Source organism: Panicum virgatum, chromosome 5N (genome assembly GCF_016808335.1).
Source record: "Panicum virgatum strain AP13 chromosome 5N, P.virgatum_v5, whole genome shotgun sequence".
NCBI lineage: Eukaryota > Viridiplantae > Streptophyta > Magnoliopsida > Poales > Poaceae > Panicum > Panicum virgatum.
The window spans coordinates 19,563,743-19,583,938 of record NC_053149.1 but is presented as its reverse complement, the minus strand read 5'-3'; the positions used below and the strand labels follow the sequence as shown (position 1 = coordinate 19,583,938).

The 20,196-nt window shown below is 51.9% G+C and overlaps 1 protein-coding gene across 1 annotated transcript; it reads right to left on the bottom strand.

The window, feature by feature from the left end:
* Positions 1–13,334: 13,334 nt before the first annotated feature.
* On the bottom strand, positions 13,335–17,514 carry LOC120674642 (pectin acetylesterase 3-like). The gene is made up of 8 exons (XM_039955792.1): positions 17,499–17,514; positions 15,283–15,488; positions 14,897–15,126; positions 14,684–14,798; positions 14,485–14,562; positions 14,262–14,367; positions 13,762–13,913; positions 13,335–13,668 (listed from the first exon to the last, which is right to left on the bottom strand). The coding sequence occupies exons 1-8, from the start codon at positions 17,512–17,514 to the stop codon at positions 13,567–13,569; spliced, it is 1,005 nt and encodes a 334-aa protein (XP_039811726.1). The 3' UTR covers positions 13,335–13,566.
* Between the last annotated feature and the right edge of the window lie 2,682 nt (positions 17,515–20,196).

Sequence of the window (20,196 nt, the reverse complement as noted above, 5' to 3'; positions counted from 1 at the left end):
TGGATCCCACTGCCGCCACCGTGCCTCGCCATGCCCATCCACGGGGGAGGCCGCCGCCGCCGTGCCTCGCTCGCGTCGTCGCTGGGGGAGGCCGGATCCAGGTCCGCCGCCATCGGATCCGCGCCGCCGAGCCTGTGCCACCCTGGCAATGTTGTGGAGGAGGAATGCTCGAGGAGGTACCCAGTGATGTCATTTGAGCTCTTGGAGAAGGTACCCCCGCGATGTCACCGCCGTTGAGGTCAACGTTGGCGACACCAGTGAACCAAAGGGCCTGGGGGGACGCCGCAGTCCGCACGCCGCCGTGCCACTGCAGTCCACTGCCAGATCCGGCCCTGCGTAGGAGGGGAGGGAGAGAGAGAGAGAGAGAGAGAGAGAGAGAGAGAGAGAGGGAGGGAGCGACTTTGAAAGCGGCAGGCGTGGAGCGCTAGAGATTTATAGGGCCTCGGTCAAAAGATATATGACAAACCATCCGTCCTATAGGGCCGGAACGTCCGCCCCTTCGATCCAAGAGCACGGGTTAGCTGGCGGACGGTCCGCATAGCCTGGGCGGACCGTCTGTCTTTAAAATTTCGGACGTTCGAAGTCCAAAAAAATGTTCGGACATCCGAAGTCATAAAAAGTTCAGACGTCTGAATTAGCAAACAGTTCACCCCCTAAGGCCGGACTGCTCGCCCCAGGCAGTCAGCACACGTAAATGGGTAGTGTGGGCTAGCAGGTTGGGCCAAATTAACCGACGCGGTTGATTTACGACGCTCGCCTTAGCTAATATATTTTTCGAGACGTTTATGTTAAAACAACCACCTCGGTTAATGTCTATTAACCAAGGCGGTATTTTAAGACGTCTGCCTCTGTTATTCGATTTTGCGAGGCGGTTTTTTATAACCATCTCGGTTAATGAAAAATGACCGCCTCGGTTAATAGTAGGCATTAACCGAGGTGGTTCAAAATAGTGCCCACCTCCGAGGGTATTTTTAATGGTCACGGTTTATATTTTTTGTAGTAGTGTTAGTCCCGATTGATAACACCAACTCGAACTAAATCGTAGTCACGGTTGGTAACACACCAACCAAAACTAAAGGGTGACTGTTAGTCCCGATTGACAACACCAACCCAAACTAAAGGATCAGCATATCAACCGGAAGTAAAGGATAATCCATGGGTTAGTTTAAAAGAAAAACATCCTTAATAAAATCATATGTGTAGTGTAGGTTGGCTGGCAAGGAAGCTCTACACACGAGGCATGAGATCTTGGGTGGTGAGTTTTTTTTTGCCTTGCACACATGCTCGTCTTTAGTACTCTGAATTCGCATCCCAGTTCCACACCGGGACTAAAGGCGGTTAGAAATCGGGACAAATGAGCATTTTTATAGTAGTGAATGTTGTTCTTATATGATTTTTTATGTTCGAGATGCATGCACTCCATATCAGCCCTTGGATCGGCTTCCTCTCCCCCGCTCCCTCCTAACCCTAGCGTTGCTAGCTTTAGCGCACCGCTTCTGTCCTGGTGCCAACAACAAGCCTAGGAGTTAAGATTGTGCTTCTCCGGTGTCCACCAGCTTAGAGAGAAGCTCGAGGTGGCCGGTTTGCCCAACATTGGTGGTGGGAGGCATCAGTAAATGGATGACGGGGTTGGCCGTAAGCAGGGGTATGGTGAAGCTATCTAAGCTTGCCCCCTGGGGTTGGTTCCATTGAGAGAGCAGGATCCAAAACTGATATGAACAGTGCTATATATAGGAATTGCAATTTCATCGAGGTCCGACGGCCCCCAACGAGCAAAGGCGCTCCAGAGTTGGATGACGTGAGAAGGCAACGGGAGCTGCTGGGTGCAAGTTGAGGAATGGGAAAGGAGGGGTGCAGAGGGGGCAGCTAGAGAAACGCATGCGGCTGCAATGGTAGACAACATGATGGTCAGGTGTGTGGGGGTATCAGTAGAGGTTCTCTGGCCATGATTAGCGAAGATGGACTATGGAGATGATGTAATGGGCAAATTCAGATCCGTCGGCAAAACTTAGCCCCGTGTCGTCCTTGGGGCGACTCGGGCGGTGGCGCCTCCCACTCCCCAGCGCTCCCTCACCTTTCCCCTCTGTTTCACTGCCGCCGGAGCTCGCTGGAGGAAGTCCTCTCGGCCACGATGAGGGCGGCGGTGAGCACAGCTCGTCCCTCCCTTTGAGGATCTCCCTTTCCCCCTCTCCCTCCTAGTTTTCATGCCGCAGTTCCTGCTCTGGTCACTGACCGCAGCCTATCCATAGATCCGGTACCGATGGGTGCAAATCCGATGTCGTCTAGCCCGTGGGGGCCCTCCCCTTGCAATTCCGCTTGGGGCTTGCTGGTCGAAGCTGCTCGATCTCTGTTGTCAGCTTGTTAGGGGGATGCTCGGGTGCCTGTGCCATTGCCAGCTCTCGACGCGCAACCGTGGTCCTGCATCATTCCTGGCGGCATGCCATTGGCCATTTGCTGCCCTTCATCACGGCTTGCTGCGGCTTTTCTAGTTGCGTGTGACACCCCCATTGTAGAGCTTGCGCGGGCGGCGGGGGTCGGCAGCCGCATTGGCATGCAGCTTGCATTGTTGCCGCCACCGATCACCCACCAATGTATGGCGGCCCACCTTTCCATCTTGTCCTTTGGTCGCTTCCAGCCTCCCAGGACCCTAATTTGCCACTTGCGAGGATGGCATCTGGGCACCTTCCCGTGCTGGGGGCCAACTGTTGCTCTCGGTGAAAGGAGGCGCGGATCTAGTGTCGTAGAGGCTATTTTGCCGGCGACTCCTTCTTGTTGTGATATGCTTGTTCGTTGTTGGCTCGCCGGATTTTCCTCCACTTCGTATATGAGACCCTATTTCTCCTCTGTGTCGGTTGGTGGCAATCCTCGGGGTGAGTAACCCATCGTCAGTCCGGGATGTGGAGGGGCGGGTCCTGTGGACTCTGACTGCGAGCTTACTGGTTCTTCATCAGCCCTTGGCATTTTGTGGAGTTCCTGAGGCCATAACCCATTTGCTGCATCTTTGGCTTCTTGTTTTATCGGCGGTCCGATACCGAAAGCATCGTGCCTGGTACACGAGGAGGTTTTCACCTCTGCTCGGTTTACCATCTTGCAAGCACCCATGATACCTCACATGTCATCTCTCTTGTTGTGTTCGCCATTTGTTGCGAGTGCTTTCTTCCTGAAGTCTCCTGCCTTCATCTCTGTTCTTCGTCCGTACTCTTTTTGGTCCTGCTTGATGTTGGTTAGTGGCTATTGCCATGGTTCGGCAAGCGCTCTTCTCCGATGCCTCTATTCCGTCGGCTTTGTCCTTGTTGGTGGATTATCGAATCATATGCCTAGTGTTGCTTCTATCCACCTCTTCTATTGGATAATAGTACATGGAGCCCAGATGTTCTTCAAATGGTGATGTCCCAACTTCAAAGGAGATGGTCGATCGGTGAACAGCGGCTGGCGTGCCTTCCATTGCCCTTAATCCCCACTTCATTGAGTGGTCCCTCCATCTGAGCACAATATTGGAGTGGCGTAGCTACAAGGGGTGGTGGGGGTGCGTATTGGCCATGGTTTGTCCGGTGAGCATGTTGTTTAGTGGCGACTCTTTTCGGGGATCATTGGTGGTCGTCCCTTGACCCGTATCATGTATTATCCTTAAATTGTACAAGTTGTGTGTTCCATCTTATCTTGTATCTCTTTGCTATGTAATATGTGGTTTGTCACACCTTTTAATGAAAGTTCAGGCTGGCATCTTGCCTACCGTAGTTCTCATAAAAAAATGATGTAAGGGGCATGATAGCTCGAAAAAATATAGCTATTATCCATCTTCCAATATATAGATATGAGCTCCTACTAAAATAGACCTCTCAAAATTTTATGTACTCACAGTGCGTGAATAGATGAAAACCTACTAATTCAAGAACCTACTAATTCAAGAAAACCTTGGAGCTATGGAGCTACATCGAGAATAGATTATGAGTTTATGACCTTTTTCATCAGTGTAAGGAGAACTTTCTAGAGTTTTCTTGTTCAATATATTGATATAGGAGGAGGATAAAGTGCAAGCAAACAACGTATGGGCTAGAGTGTGGCACCGGACCTACATGCCACTTGGTTAGAGAAAAATAAATAATATGGTTGCCCCTCATCCGGCCCACATGTGGGCTCATCATGTCAGGTTCCTTAGCCATTATACCTGACGGCTGGGGTAGCATGGTACACGTGCCAACACAGATGAGGTTTCGTTGAGGAATCTGCTTGGTTCAAATGGTAAGATTGTTATTATTTATCACACCGCTAATCCATCCCTATCACCGCCGGTTAACAAAAATCACCACCGGTTTTGAGAACTGTTGGATTTGAGTTGGCAGTAATGATTGGAATGGTGACCACCACCACCGATTCATCACCAGGCGGTGTTAAACTCACAAAGCAAAAGAATAAATACTAATGCCGCATTTGCTCAGCTCTGCGCGTTGTTGCACCGGTCAACGTTGCCTCCACCCATTGGATTCGAGAAAAGTGATGAGTTTCAAGTTGCTACAACTTGAGATGATCCATAACCGATCTGATGGTGTGGATATAATGACCAAAGTTCTTCCTAAAAAGAAGTTACAAGTGTTGAGAAGATCCATAACCGATCTGATGGTGTGGATATGATGACTAAAGTTCTTCTTAAGAAGAAGTTACAAGTGTCCATCGAGGTAGCGGGAATGATGGTACCACACCCTCATAAATTGGAGAGGGTGATATGTTGGAAAATTCTCCTCATGATGTGGGCAAAGGATGAGAAAAAATGCTCATTGTGAGCAATCTCATATATAAATGAAGTGTACCAACCTTACATGCATTTAGTATCTAGTGTGCTGCCTTACCATAGGAGGAAGAAACATATGAAAACAGAGAGAGAGAGAGGGAGCTACGAGATTTCAGAATAGAGCCTCCAAAGGAGAAGAAGAGAAAATAAGAAAGTGATTGGAGAAGAGATCTTGCAATTGAGTAATAGAAATTCATCCTCAAGGTTGTGAAGGTTCAGATCAACATTATTGATACCTTCAATCTGTTGTTCCACCATTCTTCGGTGAGATCTTTCTGAGGGACCGGACAGGCGACCAGAGGGGGGGGTGAATGGGAGCCGCAAATTCGATTTAAAAAAATCGAAGGGCCTATGTCCCAATAACACCCGACGCACTTCAAAATGGCGAGTATCAACACCGCGTAGCTCAGAACGGCTACCGGCGCTAAGAATACTCCCACAGAAAAGCCAGAACTCACATGCGAAAGCAAAGCAGTGAAAAGCACACACAAAACTCGCACAACCACACAAAAACCGATCAGAGAAAAATCATTGGAGAGAAACCATCTCAATTACTCTAGCAAGGAGGAGTTAGTACACAGAGAAAGAAATGCTATAGATACTGGAATTAAATCTAGATAACACAGGCACAACTAATCTAATTTTTGTTTCCCCCTTTTTTTAATTAAGAAGAAAATAATTAAACCCCTAGCATGAAAATAAATCTAGTGAGAGAACAAAAGAGCTATAGCTAGTGCTTGCCTCCCTGCTGCCATGTGCCATGCCAAGGGCCAAATCGCCTCCCTGCCTTGCAGCTACTGCTGTGCGTCCGTGTACTGCCTTCTGGCCTGGCCCGCTGCTCTTGCTGCTGTGTGCCTGGGCTTGCGCGCTCTGCTCCCCACCAGCGCCTTCGCCTGCTGCTGGGATGCCGCGCGCACAAGCACCGTGAGCCAGGCGCTGCTTGCCCAGTGCTCTCCGAACCTGCACGCACAAGAATAGAGAAAGGGACCAAACAAATCCAAAACGAGCCAGTGAATTGAATCAAAATCGACCGCTCCGAGGTCAAGAGGAGGGAAGGGCCTCCTTTCCCATGGATTCAAAGTTCAATTCTCCATCCAAAAACTCTAACCCTAGGAGAGGAAGGGAGGGGAACCAGAAGAACAAAACAACACAGCAGGGGGCGACGGGGACTTGTGAGCCAGACTCGTTGGCTGCCCTCCTCTCTCTATTTTATCCCCTCTAACTCTCTAGACTAAAGACTAAAATACCCCTAGACTTAACTAGACACTAGAAAGCCCGTAGGGGCAAAACCGGAAAAGATACATTGGACTCATCCGACGGCCGAGGTTCTTTCTTCGACTCGAAGCCTTCTCCGCGATGCCATCATGTGGACGAAGATCCGTTCCGCGGTTTTGGAGGATCCGCGAAACCCGGGTAAGTGGCCGGTTTTGAGAAAACCGCCAAAACTCCACGCGCGGGAAGATTCCTGCCCCCACGCCGTGGCCCTAGACGCTGTTCCCGCCTCGGCCTTCTGACGGCCCTAGACGCCGCCCGACGCCCGTCACCTCCTTACCCGCAGCGAGGCCCTAGACGCCGTCGACGCCCGTCGCCTCCGTCAGTCCCGAGACCAAAGCCCGTGCCTCCACGATTTAGCGTCTTCAACCGCCGTCAGCTTCCTTGGTTTTGTGGCGCAAACCAAGAAACCCGCCTTCCGTCGCCGCTTGCGCCCTCGATCCAGGAGTGGACGCCACAGCTGCCTCCTGGCCTGAGCTCCTCCACGGCAACTCTCCGTCGACACTCGACACCCGTGTACCTGCAATCCAAAAACCAAGCGCATGATCACACCGCACGGTTGACAATTCACTCATCACAGGCAGGATAGAGTACTCTCATTCCTCATTCTCCCCCTTGATGAGTGCATTGTCAACACACCACCTGTAACCAGAGAAGTGATAAAAAGAAACAAGAAAGCGAAGAACTCAAGCAAATGACACAAAGCTCAGAAAGGCAAGACCAGTCACTTACTCAAGCACAGATCGATTCCCTAAGACAAGGGCAACGGCTCGACGCAATCGATCAAAAGCCAAAACATGACTCCTTAAAGACAGAGGTAACGCTCGATGCAGTCATGCTGGAAGTGGAAGGAAAGCGAGGAAAACCAGGAGCCAAAAACAAAGCAGAAACTCCCCAAGCAAAGCTTTTCCCTCTCACAAGTGCAACTCTCCCAAAATGATGCACTCTCAAAGCCCTATGCGCAATAAGTTTTTCAAAAATCAAACAAGTCTCCCCCTTGTTCGATCACTTCTCCAAAAAATTCTCCCCCTTGTTGACACATGCACACATCAAGTCTAAATAGACCTAAAGCTCCCCCTGAAGCTGAGACTCCCCCTGAACAGATGCCATGCCATGAATGCAATGTAGGAGGTGTAAGTGAAAGCATTCAGGGATACAATGATATGAGCAACATCTAGTCACAAGCACGTGTGCATCCATAAACAAGACATGCATCTAGCTCAACAGGGTATATCAAATCAGTCTAGAGCTAGGCAAGTTTAGTTTAGGAGAAATAAAAGCATCACCCATGATCTAGCACTAACAAGTAGGGAATGGAAAGCAGTGCTAATCATACTCATACAGGTGATCCAAACTCAGCAAAAAACAAGTTGTTAACATTCATTTTTCAATCAATTTTATATCAAGCAATTCTTAATGCCAGGGGTTGAAAGCTTGTCATGCTTTACTTAGCAACGAGGCCAAGCCTATGCCAAAGACAATCAGAAGCTTAAGGCACTCGTTTCAGTCATGCACAGCCTTGCCCGGATTCTCACAAGTGCAAAGTGAGCCATCCCGAAAGCTCGATTAGTGCGACAAGCAATCCCACCTGGATCTTTTCAATCCATTTCAAGAGCAGTTCAAGCAATTTTATCAGATTTAGACCATTTCAAATATGAATTGCTGAACGAAAGGCTACACTAGCATGAATAAGATAGCAAAGCACATCAACACACCCTAACATGCTAATAGCCAAAACAGGGTGATCATGTTTTCAGATTTTCAAATCAAAATAGCTTAACTCAGATGATGTCATATACACAGTGGAGCAAGCTATACATGATCAAATTTATCAACTCACACTAGCAGGCACTAGAAGATCATAGCAATGTATACAAGAATGCTAGTGCAAGTGAGTCAATGCAAAATGCAAACATGTACAATGCATACGCACAATGCAACTACCAAAACTAGAAAACCAAGAGAAGCAAAAACAAGGACCTACAACGCTAACCAAACAAAAGTCAGCGATCAAAAGGGGTAACAAACCCCAAGCTCCTCTCGCAAGCGTGCAAAGGTGTCCTGCTCTAGCGGTTTGGTGAAGATATCTGCGGTTTGCCTCTCTGAAGGGACATGGATCAGGTCTATGTGTCCTCTCTCATGGTTGTCTCGCAGGAAATGGAATCGGATGTCTATGTGCTTGGTTCTGGAGTGTAGGACAGGGTTCTTTGCAATGCTAATGGCTGACATGTTGTCTACAAAGATAGGAACCCTACCTAAACTCAAGCCATAATCCTGCAAGGTTTGTTTCATCCAAAGTATCTGGGAGCAGCAGCTAGCAGCGGCAACATACTCAGCTTCTGTGAAAGAAACCGCTACGCTAGTCTGCTTGCAAGAGGACCAAGACATCAAAGATGTACCGAGAAATTGACAAGTGCCGGATGTCGACTTGCGATCCAACCGACACCCACCGAAATCGGCATCAGAAAAACCCACCAAAACCAGAGAAGAATCCGCAGAATACCAAAGACCAAATTCAGAGGTGAATTTCAGATACCTGAAGATGCGTTTCACCACCTGCCTGTGGGAGGTGCGCGGCGAAGCCTGATACCGCACGCAGAGGCAGACGCCGAACTGGATGTCCGGTCGCGTCGCCGTCAGGTATAGGAGAGAGTCGATCATGCTCCTGTACTCCTTCTGGTCCACCGCCTCGCTGTCCAAGTCCTCATCAAGCGCCGTAGATGTGCTGATCGGAGTCGGCTGAGGAGACAAGTCACTCATGTCGAACTTCCGCAGCAAGTCTCTAGTGTTCTTGGCTTGATGGACAAAAGTGCCCTGAGGAGTTTGCTTGATCTGCAGCCCGAGGAAGAACTGCAACTCACCCATCATGCTCATCTCGAACTCCCTGGACATCTGCTCAGAAAACTTGGAGACAAGAGCGTGAGAAGAGCCACCAAAGATAATATCATCCACGTATATCTGAACTAAAAGAAAATCAGTGCCAGATCGCATGAGGAACAAAGTTTTATCAACACATCCCATTTTAAAGCCCTGAGTCAGCAAAAAGGTTTTCAATCTATCATACCAAGCTCTAGGTGCCTGTTTCAAACCGTAAAGAGCTTTCTGAAGTTTATAAACACGGTTTGGAAACTTGGGATTTTCGAAACCAGGGGGTTGCTTCACATAAACCTCTTCTTCGATAAAACCATTCAAGAAGGCAGATTTAACATCCATTTGGAAAACCTTAAAACCCTTGGAAGCACCAAATGCAAGAAAGATTCGAATAGCTTCCAAACGAGCAACAGGGGCAAAAGTTTCATCAAAACCAATACCCTCTTTTTGGCAAAACCCCTGGGCAACAAGACGAGCCTTGTTTCGAACAACCAACCCATCCTTACCCTGCTTGTTTTTTAAAACCCACTTCGTTCCGATGGGATTACAAGCAGGTGGAGGCTCGACCAGAACCCAAACTTAGTTTCTTTCAAAATTCTCAAATTCCTCATGCATGGCACTGACCCAATTAGAATCAGAAAGAGCGTGTCCAATATCCTTGGGCTCAAAAGAGGCAACAAATGCTGAATGAGCAAAGCCAGCGATACTTGTTACCTTGGACCTGGTGACTCGCTCGTTGAGATCACCTAACATCTGTTGAGGTGGATGGCGACGCTGAATGTGTCGCGGTGCTTCCCGTGTCGAAGTCGCCTCCTCCTCAACCAAAGCTAGTGCCTCCTCAGGTGCAGCTGGTGAAGCCTGAGTCACCTCCTCGAACAGCCCCCGTGAAGTAGACGTAGTCGGGTCGGGGCCGTCGTCATCATCCGAGCTCGTGGCAGACATAGCTGGGTCCACAGCACGCGTGGTAGCCTCAGCGTCGCCATTTGCAGCTTGTTCCTCCTCATCTTCAAAGATGGAGGTGCCGAGCTCATCATCTCCTGCAACTTCAAAGACAGAAGAATTGCACAGTGCAGTCTTGTCGAAAGTGACTTCACAAGTCTCTCTGACGATGTTAGAATCAATAATCAGCACACGGTACGCTCTAGAGTGAGAAGCATAACCGAGAAAAATACCGTCAGACGAGCGAGACTCAAACTTATCAAGATTTCCATCTTTCAGCACAAAGCACCGGCAACCGAAAACTCTGAGATGATCAACACGGGGCCGGCGTCCAAACCGCAACTCATAAGAAGTCCTGTGCATGAAAGCACGCAAGAAAATGCGGTTGGACACGTAACAAGCTGTGTTAATTGCCTCAGCCCAGTATTTGCGAGGAGTCCTATGCTCATCGAGCATCATCCTCGCCATCTCAACCAGCGTCCGATTCTTCCGCTCTACAACTCCATTCTGCTGTGGAGTGTAGGGAGAAGAATACTGGTGTTCGAGCCCTTGATCATTGCAAAAGGTGTCAAAACGAGCGTTTTTGAATTCTGTGCCATTGTCACTGCGGATCGCTCTCATGGCCTGGGGTAACTCGTTTTTCAACCACAAGATCAAGTCTCGAACAAACTCGAAAGCCTCATCCTTGGTTCTCATGAAAAAGACCCAAGAATAGCGAGAAAAGTTGTCCACAATCACAAGAACGTACCACTTCCCACCAACAGACATCACCCGAGAAGGACCGACAGTGTCAATGTGTAGCAACTCTCCAGGGTGAGAGGTCATCACCTGATTAACAGGCGGATGTGAAGTGGCAATCATCTTCCCGTGGCGACACGGATGGCAAACAAGGTCCTTTTCAAACTTCAATTTGGGCAATCCTCGGATCAGGCCAAGTGAGCTTAGTCTCGACAACAAATCGAAGCTCAAATGTCCAAGTCTCCTATGCCACTTCCACAAACCAGAAGAAGGACCAGCCATCAAGCAAGAGAAGGGCCAAAAGGAGTTCTAGAGAAATCAACCAAGAAAACCCGATCGCGAGGTGTAATCCGACAAACCAAATCTCCCCTGGAATCCAAAACACGCGAGCAACCCTCCTTGAAGCGAACCTCAAACCCCTCATCAAGAAGTTGCGAAACAGAGAGCAAATTAAAGCCAAGATTCGAAACCAAAGCAACTTCTCTCAGAATAAAGCGATCAGAAACTCGAACAACGCTAAGTCCAAGTACCTTTCCTCTTCCATTATCCCCGAACACAATGTACTCCTTTGAGCGCATCGGGGTGAGGCTGGAGAACCATTTGTCATTTCCGGTCATGTGGCGCGAACAACCAGAGTCCATGATCCACCTGTTCTCCAAGCCTCCGACCTGCACATCAGCACATCAGTAGTGAGACAAGGGGTGAGCAAATGTCTCAACACTGGGGTTAGCAAAGTGAGAAGCAAACTAGTGTCGAGCCATTTGCTCTACAGAAGGGTTAGCAAAACCAGACAAAGCGTATCCCCCATCCCGTCTACCGCGTGACTGACGAACACCACGGTGAGGAAAGCGTGGAGCCTCAAAACCTCCTCCAAAGCCTCGGTCCCGTGGTCCATAGCAGTACTGAAAACGACCAGGAGCACGACCGGCAAAGCGACCACCCGCTGGAGCACGGTAACCACCACCGTCTCCCTGACCTCCACCTACACGGCGCGCCCTAGCATCTCGCTTATCACCACGCTGAGAAGGACAATGCACCCGAGCAGAGTACATGTCCGCGTTCCGTCTCTCCTGCTCTCTCCTGACAGCCCGCTTTCTCCTGAAGCAAAACTCCTCCAGGTGACCTTCCCTGTCATAGAACTCGCAGTGGTACCTCACCTCACGCTTGGGAGGTGGAGGCCTAACCTGCGGACGGGGAGGAGCGGACCTCTTCTTCTGGGCAACCTGGGCTGTGGCAGCAGGGAGCGTGTCGAGGGGATTTTTCAGCTCATTGGGCTTTGGAACCTAAACCTGCTTCTGCGGAGGTGCTTTCGGTGGTTCTTTAAGCACACCATCCGCGGGGTCAACAAGCGAAGGCTGCGTGCTCGTACTAGCAGTGTTTCCAGCAGACTTGCCGATCTTACCATACAACTTGTCAAAGTTTGACTTCGTGTATGTGTAACCGACCCCAAAACCATCACCACGCTTGAACTGCTTAATCATCATGCCCAACTGCGGCTCACTAGCAGAAACTCAACTAAGAATCGCCCTAAGATATGTATTCTCATTCTCCAAGTTGGTTTTCTCTACCGCAAGATTATCCAAATAAGAGATCAAACCAGGGCAAACAGAGCAGTCAATAGGTGGGCTAGACTCCACGACCTTAGTCTTCCCCAAAGACTTAATCAAGGCGTTCTTCTCATCTAGCTCCGACCTAAGCGTGGGACAAACCTTGCAAGCACCAAGCAGAACTGGCCTAGACTTCATCTCCTCTAGCTCGCACACAACAGTAGCAATCTTGGACTGCAACGAAGCTAGATCGGACTTAAAGATAGGACACTCATCACATTCAAGCACATTGCTAACGATAGGAGCGTCCTTAACCAGTTCTAGTTCATGCTTGGCCTTAGCGAGCTCATGAGACACGTCAGCAAGCGAAGTCTTAGCAACATCTAAGTTCGCAATGTTCTCATCATGCTTGGCACGGAGAGCAACAAGATCATTCATGTGAGATATGCAGCCAGCGCACTCATCCTCACTAGATTTCTCCCTAGCACAAGCCAGCTCAGCCCTAAGCTTTCTACGCTCTCTAGCTGCTTCCTTAAGCAGCCTTTTCTGGTTGTCGAGAGCGGCGTACAACTCCCTAACCTCTGTATCTAGCAGGCCGATCGTGGAGTTTACCTCTGAATCACTCTTGGATCCAGGAGAAGAGTCGGCGTGCGTCGGTGTAGCATGTCCACCTGAAGACGCACGAACACCATCGGCTTCGCCCGCCATGGTGCAGAAGCCCTTGCGCCGACCGGCCGCCAAGCAAAGGCCGATGAAGCCGGTGGCTACCTTGTCCCGCTTCTTCTTCTTCTTGTCGTCGTCATCGGAGGTCGGTGAAAAAGAGCGGTCGGTGTCGGAGCTCTTGTTGAGGTCGCTGAGCTGTGCCAGGAAGGCCTTCTCCTGCTTCTTGGCCTTGTACTGGAAGCGCTTCTTGAGAGACTCCTTGTCGAAGCGTCCTCCCCGGTCACGACTGCGGTGCTTGTGGCGTCGGCGCACTCATTTTGACGGCTATTTCGTTAATGACACGTATAACAGTTTAGACAGCTGATGTTTATTTGACATACACAGATAGCTAAATAGACAGTTTTACAACAATTTAGATAGTTGTTGTTTGTTTAGCTGTCTGTGTGATATTTAATACGTACTCTAGTTGATATTGTTTTGCATTGGAGCACGAGCCAAAACAGTAGACGAGATAGTAGACAACAACACACTCTCTCCTCGTTTAATGATGGCCACATCAGCTCATTTTTCTTACGTGAATTTATATAGGCAGCTGCTGTCTAACTGTTTAACTGTTGTACATGCCCGGCTCTCCACCCTTTTGCATGCTTTCTTATGTGTCTCACAAATCAACGTGATGCGCACTCCGTTGAACGCATACGAATATACGAGGCGTACAACCACAAGTCCACACAGGATCGGATCTTGTCATATGATGTGGCGGCAAGTTCCATCACAGGGGTAGGGGCAGTCGATCGCCTTCACTTGAGCTCGCCCGAAGTACCAATCTCCAACTGACCTCGCGATCCCCTGCATGCGCGACAACGCAGCATACTTAATAAACATTCTCAAATCACGTGTACAAATATTTAACGACTGAAGATGCTATCACTGCATTGCTACCTTGTTCTGAATGGCGGGGGAGCCGGCTGCTGCGTTGCTCCAGGTGGCCGGCAGCTCGGACTGGCAGTGCGCGAAGCAGGAGTTGATGAACAGGCCGTTGCTTCCGGAACCGGAGAAGCCTCTCACGGATGCGACCATCTGGTCCCTGAAATCTGAATTTTAAGCTGGGAACTTCAGAAAACCGTTCCATCTTCAGAAGCAACGTACTCTCTCTGTTCCAAATTATAAGTCATTTTAAAAATCTTAGAGAGTGAAATCATTTCAAAGTTTGACCAAAATTATAGAAAAAAACACAAAAATTTATAACATCAAATAGATATATTATAAAAATATAGCTAACAAAGAATCTAATAATACTTAATTGGTATCATAAATATTATTATCTTGTTATATAAATTTGATCAAATTTGAAAAATTTTAACTCTCCAAGATTCTTAGAATGACTTATAATTTGGAACGGAGAGAGTATAGTATACGGGTCCATTCATTTGGTTAACGACCTTGCAGTAACTTCATCTGGGACGCGTCGCAAGCGGAGCGGTTGGACTTGCAGGCTCGCCAGGCGCCGCCAGGGTCAGCTCCGTTGGGCGCCAGGCTCTCCTGTATCTGATCGATCAAGTACATACAGTTGCTCGGACGACATGAGTATATTAATTAGCGTTCATCATCAGGAGGATGATACAGCAATGTTGTAAAAAAGGATAGTGATGTATACTTAATCACCTGCCAGACGTCGTACGCTGCGTTTAGCAGGAAGATTGGGGTCTTTATGCCGTCGATGACATTCTGAGGGAAGAAGCACTGCATTGGTATGCACAAGGAGGTTCAGTTCAGAGTTCAGAAAATTCCGAGGATTTATAGCAGGAGAAGAAGAGCAACGACGGCTTGGTTTAAAAAAGATTAGGAGGGATTAGCAGGTCACCGAGGTGGCGTCGAGCCGGGCGGTGCAGGCCGGCGGCAGGTTGGGAGCCACGCCCTGCATGGCCACGATGTCGGAGTAGTAGGATCTCAGGCTGCGGCCGCCGGAGACATCAGCACTGCAAGATGCAGGGGAGGGCACCGTATGATCCCTGCATGCGTGATCCAAGCACCGGATCGGAGGAAAAGGAAAGTTGTGGTGCCGAACGAGACGTACGCGTCGAGGAAGAGACCGGCGTCGGCGAGGCACTTGACGGTGGTGCCCCGGCCGCCGGCGTCGGTGTGCGGGAAGAAGGCCTGGAACTCGTCGCAGTGGATTACCACCGCCAGGCCGCCGGCAGAGCAGCCGGTGAGCAGCACCTGGTCTGCCGAGGCCATCCCGACGGAGAGGAGGTGCCGGATGACGGCGTCCCAGATGCGCTGGCCCCGGAAGTAAAACCCATTCTCCTGCAAATTGAACCTCAGCTCTACCAAATCAAAAATACTACTACGTGATAAACAAAAAAATTCAAAGCAGAGAAATCTACTAAAAGAAAAACAGAGAAATTATATGAAGATTGATATATATAGGCTACAGATAGGAAGATGATCTGTTTGTTGTGCCTTGTCGAAGCCTTCGCCGGCGAAGGAAGCGCCGTCGCAGTAGCGGATCTTCACCCGGTTCCAGTTGTAGAAATCTGTGGCGCGCACTTCATCGATCAGTAAGGCCCTGCAGACACTGCGCGATGCAATGCAAGAGCTTGTAAGGTCATCATCACAGTCAGACGGACCAGGATTGCCGAGTACCTCGCCCTCCAGCTCGACGCCACCTTCCGCACCTTCGTGCAGGGGGACCTCTCCGTCGGTGAGTACTGTCGGCGGATGAAGAGCATGGCCGATGCTCTTCACGACCTCGGGGATCCAGTGTCCGATCGGGTCTTGGTGCTGTCCTGCGGGGCCTGAGCAGCACCTACGACCACCTAAAGGGCTGGATTGCCCGTCAGAGGCCCTTCCTCACCTTCCTGCAGGTCCGGGACGACCTCGCCCTCGAGGAGATCACTAGGGGTCTCGCGCCCGGATCGTCCTCGCCCACCTCCTCCACTGCTCCTGCCACCTCCCTGCTCGGTGCTGCTCCTGCCGGGCAGACCGGAGGGGGGGGGGCGTGGACGTCGCTGCCGAGGGAGAAGTGGTGGCGGTGGTGGCACCGGTGGCCCTGCTTCTGGGGGTACCAGTACCGGTGGGGGCCGTCGGGGCGCACCGACACCGGCTCCCGCTCCTGCCCCTGCCCCTGGAGGTACGCCCTGGCCATCCTTCAGCAACCCATGGTCAGGGCGCATCTCGATGTGACCGTTTCAGGGTCCGGGAGGGGGGCCTCGTCCTCAGCTCCAGCCGACTCTTCGCGCCGTCCTGGACTCCGCCCGCTCAACCCATCCAGCAGCCGACCTGGCCTGGGGGTGGGACCAGGCCGCACTGGCGCAGTCCTTCAGCACCATGGGACTGACGCCGCCGGTCAGCACCGAGTGGATCGCCGACTCGGGTGCCTCGTTCCACACCACTCCAGATGCTGGTATTCTCTCTTCTGTCCGACCCCCACACCCCGCTTGTCCTTCTTCTATCATGGTTGGTGATGGGTCTTGCCTTCCTGTCACCGCCGTGGGTTCTGCTCCTCGTCTTCCTAATGTTCTTGTTGCTCCTCAAATGGTTCACAACCTTCTTTCTATTCGCCAATTTACTGCTGACAACTCCTGTTCTATCAAATTTGACTCCTCTGGTCTTACTGTGAAGGATTCGGCTTCCCGGCGTCCGCTCCTTCGATGTGACAGCCCGGGGCCCCTTTACACTCTTTGGCTTCCTTTTTCCCCTGCCTCGCCTTCAGCTTCTTCGTCTACTGCTTTTGCCGTGACGCCTTCTTCCACCACCTGGCACCGCCGGCTTGGTCACCCCGGCCGCGACATTTTGGCTCAGCTCAGCCGTAGTACCGATGTTCCATGTACTAGGGCTCCTGCTGAGCACATCTGTCATGCGTGCCAGTTAGGTCGTCATGTTAGACTTTTGTTTTATTTTTCTTCTTCGCATGCTGCGCATGCTTTTGATCTCATTCACTGTGACCTGTGGACATCTCCTGTACTCAGCATGTCTGGTTATAAATATTATCTGGTCATTGCTGATAATTTTTCTCATTACTCTTGGACTTTTCCTTTGCGCGCCAAGTCTGAGACCTTCCCCACCCTCCTTCACTTCTTTGCCTGGGTGTCCACTCAGTTCGGCCTCACCGTTAAGCCCGTCCAGTGTGACAACGGGCGGGAGTTCGATAACTCCACCTCCCGGTCTTTCTTCCTGTCTCGGGGTGTTCAACTGCGTATGTCTTGTCCGTATACCTTTCCTCAGAACGGCAAGGCTGAGCGGATGATCCGCACGACGAACGACGTCGTGCGCACCCTTCTGATCCAGGCTTCTCCCCCCCCCCCCCGCGCTTCTGGGCTGAGAGCCTCCACACCGCCACCTACCTGCTCAACCGCCTTCCGTCCACTGCTTCTCCTGCTCCCACTCCATACCACGCTCTTTTCGGTACCCCTCCTCGCTATGACCACCTTCGGGTCTTCGGTTGTGCGTGTTACCCTAACACCTCTGCCACCGCTTCTCACAAGCTGGCGCCCCGCTCGACTCGTTGTGTGTTCCTCGGGTAGTCCCCTGACCACAAGGGGTACCGATGCTTTGACCTCACCTCTCGCCGCGTTCTGATCTCCCGACACGTCGTCTTCGACGAGTCGGATTTCCCATACTCCACCTCCTCCACACCTTTTTCTGATCCCGAGCTGGCGTCTCTGTTTCCGACTGACCCGGTGGTTCAGCCATCGTTACATGTCTGTCCTTTTCCTGCAGGTTTTCCCGGCGCACCGGCACCACTTTCGGTGATCCCTGCTGTGCCGAGCGCGGTCCCGGTGCCCGCGGTCGCGCCACGCGCGGCCCCCGGACCTCCGGTCGTGCCGCGCGCGGACCCGATGTTTCCCACGGCGCCGCAGCGGTACGCTGAGCCGGTGCAGGTGTACCGGCGTCGTTCGGCGTCGACACCGGCGCCGCCTCCTGCTCCGGAGGCTCCTACGACGCCGACACCGGAGCCGTCGCTGCCGCCGCCTCCTCTGGCTCCCTCTCGAGCCGAGCTGGAGGTGTACCACCAGCCAGTCATCCATCGGGATCATCGGCATATTCATCCCATGGTGACTCGGCGGATGGCGTCTCAGGCCGCGACTCTCTCCGCCACCGAGGTAGAGCCGCGAGTCTCTCCGGTACCCTCCTTTGTCCGCGACTCCTTGGCGGATCCTCACTGGCGTCGCGCGATGGAAGAGGAGTACACGACTCTTCTTGCCAACCAGACGTGGGACCTCGTGCCGCGTCCGTCTGGTTGCATTGTGGTGACTGTCAAGTGGATCTGGACGCATAAGCGTTGGGCTGATGGCACACTGGAGCGCTACAAGGCTCGCTGGGTTCTCCGGGGGTTCACTCAGCGGCCTGGTGTGGACTATAATGAGACCTTCAGCCCGGTCGTGAAGGCCGCTACGGTGCGCACGGTCCTCTTGCTTGCGCTCTCGCGCTCTTGGCCTGTGCACCAGCTGGACGTGAAGAATGTGTTTCTTCACGGCACCTTGTCAGAGACTGTCTACTGCTCTCAGCCAGCGGGATTTGTGGACTCGAGTCGTCCGGATATGGTCTGCCGGCTCAACAAGTCTCTCTATGGACTGAAGCAGGCTCCTCGGGGTTGGTACTCTCGGTTCGCCACGTTCTTGCTGACATTGGGGTTCACCGAGGCCAAGTCTGACACGTCTCTCTTCGTCTACCGCCGTGGGGATGAGACTGCCTATCTGCTATACGTCGACGACATTGTGCTCACAGCCTCCAGTCAGCAGTTACTTCAGAGTGTCATCTTTTCTCTACAGCAGGAGTTCGTTATGAAGTATCTTGGTCAGCTCCACCACTTCTTGGGCGTCACTGTTGAGCCTCACCCGTCTGGTCTTCTCCTTCACCAGCGGCAGTACGCCCTCGATATCCTGGAGCGGGCTGGGAGACTGATTGCAAGCCCAAGCCCTGCTCCACTCCTGTCGACACTCAGGCGAAGCTGTCTGCTGATCTGGGTGATCTGGTGGCTGATCCTACTGCCTACCGGAGTCTGGCCGGCGCTTTGCAGTACCTCACCTTCACCAGGCCGGACCTCACCTACGCTGTTCAGCAGGTCTGTCTCCATATGCATGATCCCTGGGAGTCACACCTTACTGCGCTGAAGCGTCTCCTCCGGTACGTCCGTGGCACTGTGGACCTCGGCCTGGTGCAGCCAGCGGGATTTGTGGACTCGAGTCGTCCGGGATATGGTCTGCCCGGCTCAACAAGTCTCTCTATGGACTGAAGCAGGCTCCTCGGGGTTGGTACTCTCGGTTCGCCACGTTCTTGCTGACATTGGGGTTCACCGAGGCCAAGTCTGACACGTCTCTCTTCGTCTACCGCCGTGGGGATGAGACTGCCTATCTGCTGCTATACGTCGACGACATTGTGCTCACAGCCTCCAGTCAGCAGTTACTTCAGAGTGTCATCTTTTCTCTACAGCAGGAGTTCGTTATGAAGTATCTTGGTCAGCTCCACCACTTCTTGGGCGTCACTGTTGAGCCTCACCCGTCTGGTCTTCTCCTTCACCAGCGGCAGTACGCCCTCGATATCCTGGAGCGGGCTGGGAGACTGATTGCAAGCCCAAGCCCTGCTCCACTCCTGTCGACACTCAGGCGAAGCTGTCTGCTGATCTGGGTGATCTGGTGGCTGATCCTACTGCCTACCGGAGTCTGGCCGGCGCTTTGCAGTACCTCACCTTCACCAGGCCGGACCTCACCTACGCTGTTCAGCAGGTCTGTCTCCATATGCATGATCCCTGGGAGTCACACCTTACTGCGCTGAAGCGTCTCCTCCGGTACGTCCGTGGCACTGTGGACCTCGGCCTGGTGCTTCACCGCTCGTCCTCTGCTGAGCTGGTGGTCTACAACGACGCTGACTGGGCTGCCTGCCCGGACACTCGTCGCTCCACTTCCGGCTACGCCGTCTTCCTGGGCGGCAACCTGGTCTCCTGGTCGTCCAAGCGGCAGCCGGTTGTCTCCCGCTCTAGTGCCGAGGCGGAGTACCGGGCTGTCGCTAACGGCGTGGCGGAGGCGTCCTGGCTACGACAGCTCTTGGCGGAGCTCCACAGCCCACTCGCCAAGAGCACACTCGTCTACTGCGACAACGTCAGCGCCGTGTATCTCTCCACCAACCCCGTCCAGCATCAGCGGACGAAGCACGTGGAGATCGACCTACACTTCGTGCGCGACAGAGTCGCCATCGGCGATGTTCGGGTACTCGATGTCCCGACTACCTCCCAGTTTGCTGACATCTTCATAAGGGGCTGTCCTCGTCGACCTTCTCGGAGTTTCGATCCAGCCTCAACGTAGCCGATGGCTAGTTGTGGCTGCGGGGGGGGGGTATTAGCCATTTGTACTCTACTTGTACTCTCATCTTGTCCAG

Bases quoted from the DNA above. Each gene is read 5' to 3' on its own strand.
- LOC120674642 (XM_039955792.1), bottom strand. The intron at 15,127-15,282 runs GCACAACAAACA...TTCAATTTGCAG, and splicing joins CCGGCGAAGGCTTCGACAAG to GAGAATGGGTTTTACTTCCG. The intron at 14,799-14,896 runs GTACGTCTCGTT...TGCATCTTGCAG, and splicing joins GCCGGTCTCTTCCTCGACGC to TGCTGATGTCTCCGGCGGCC.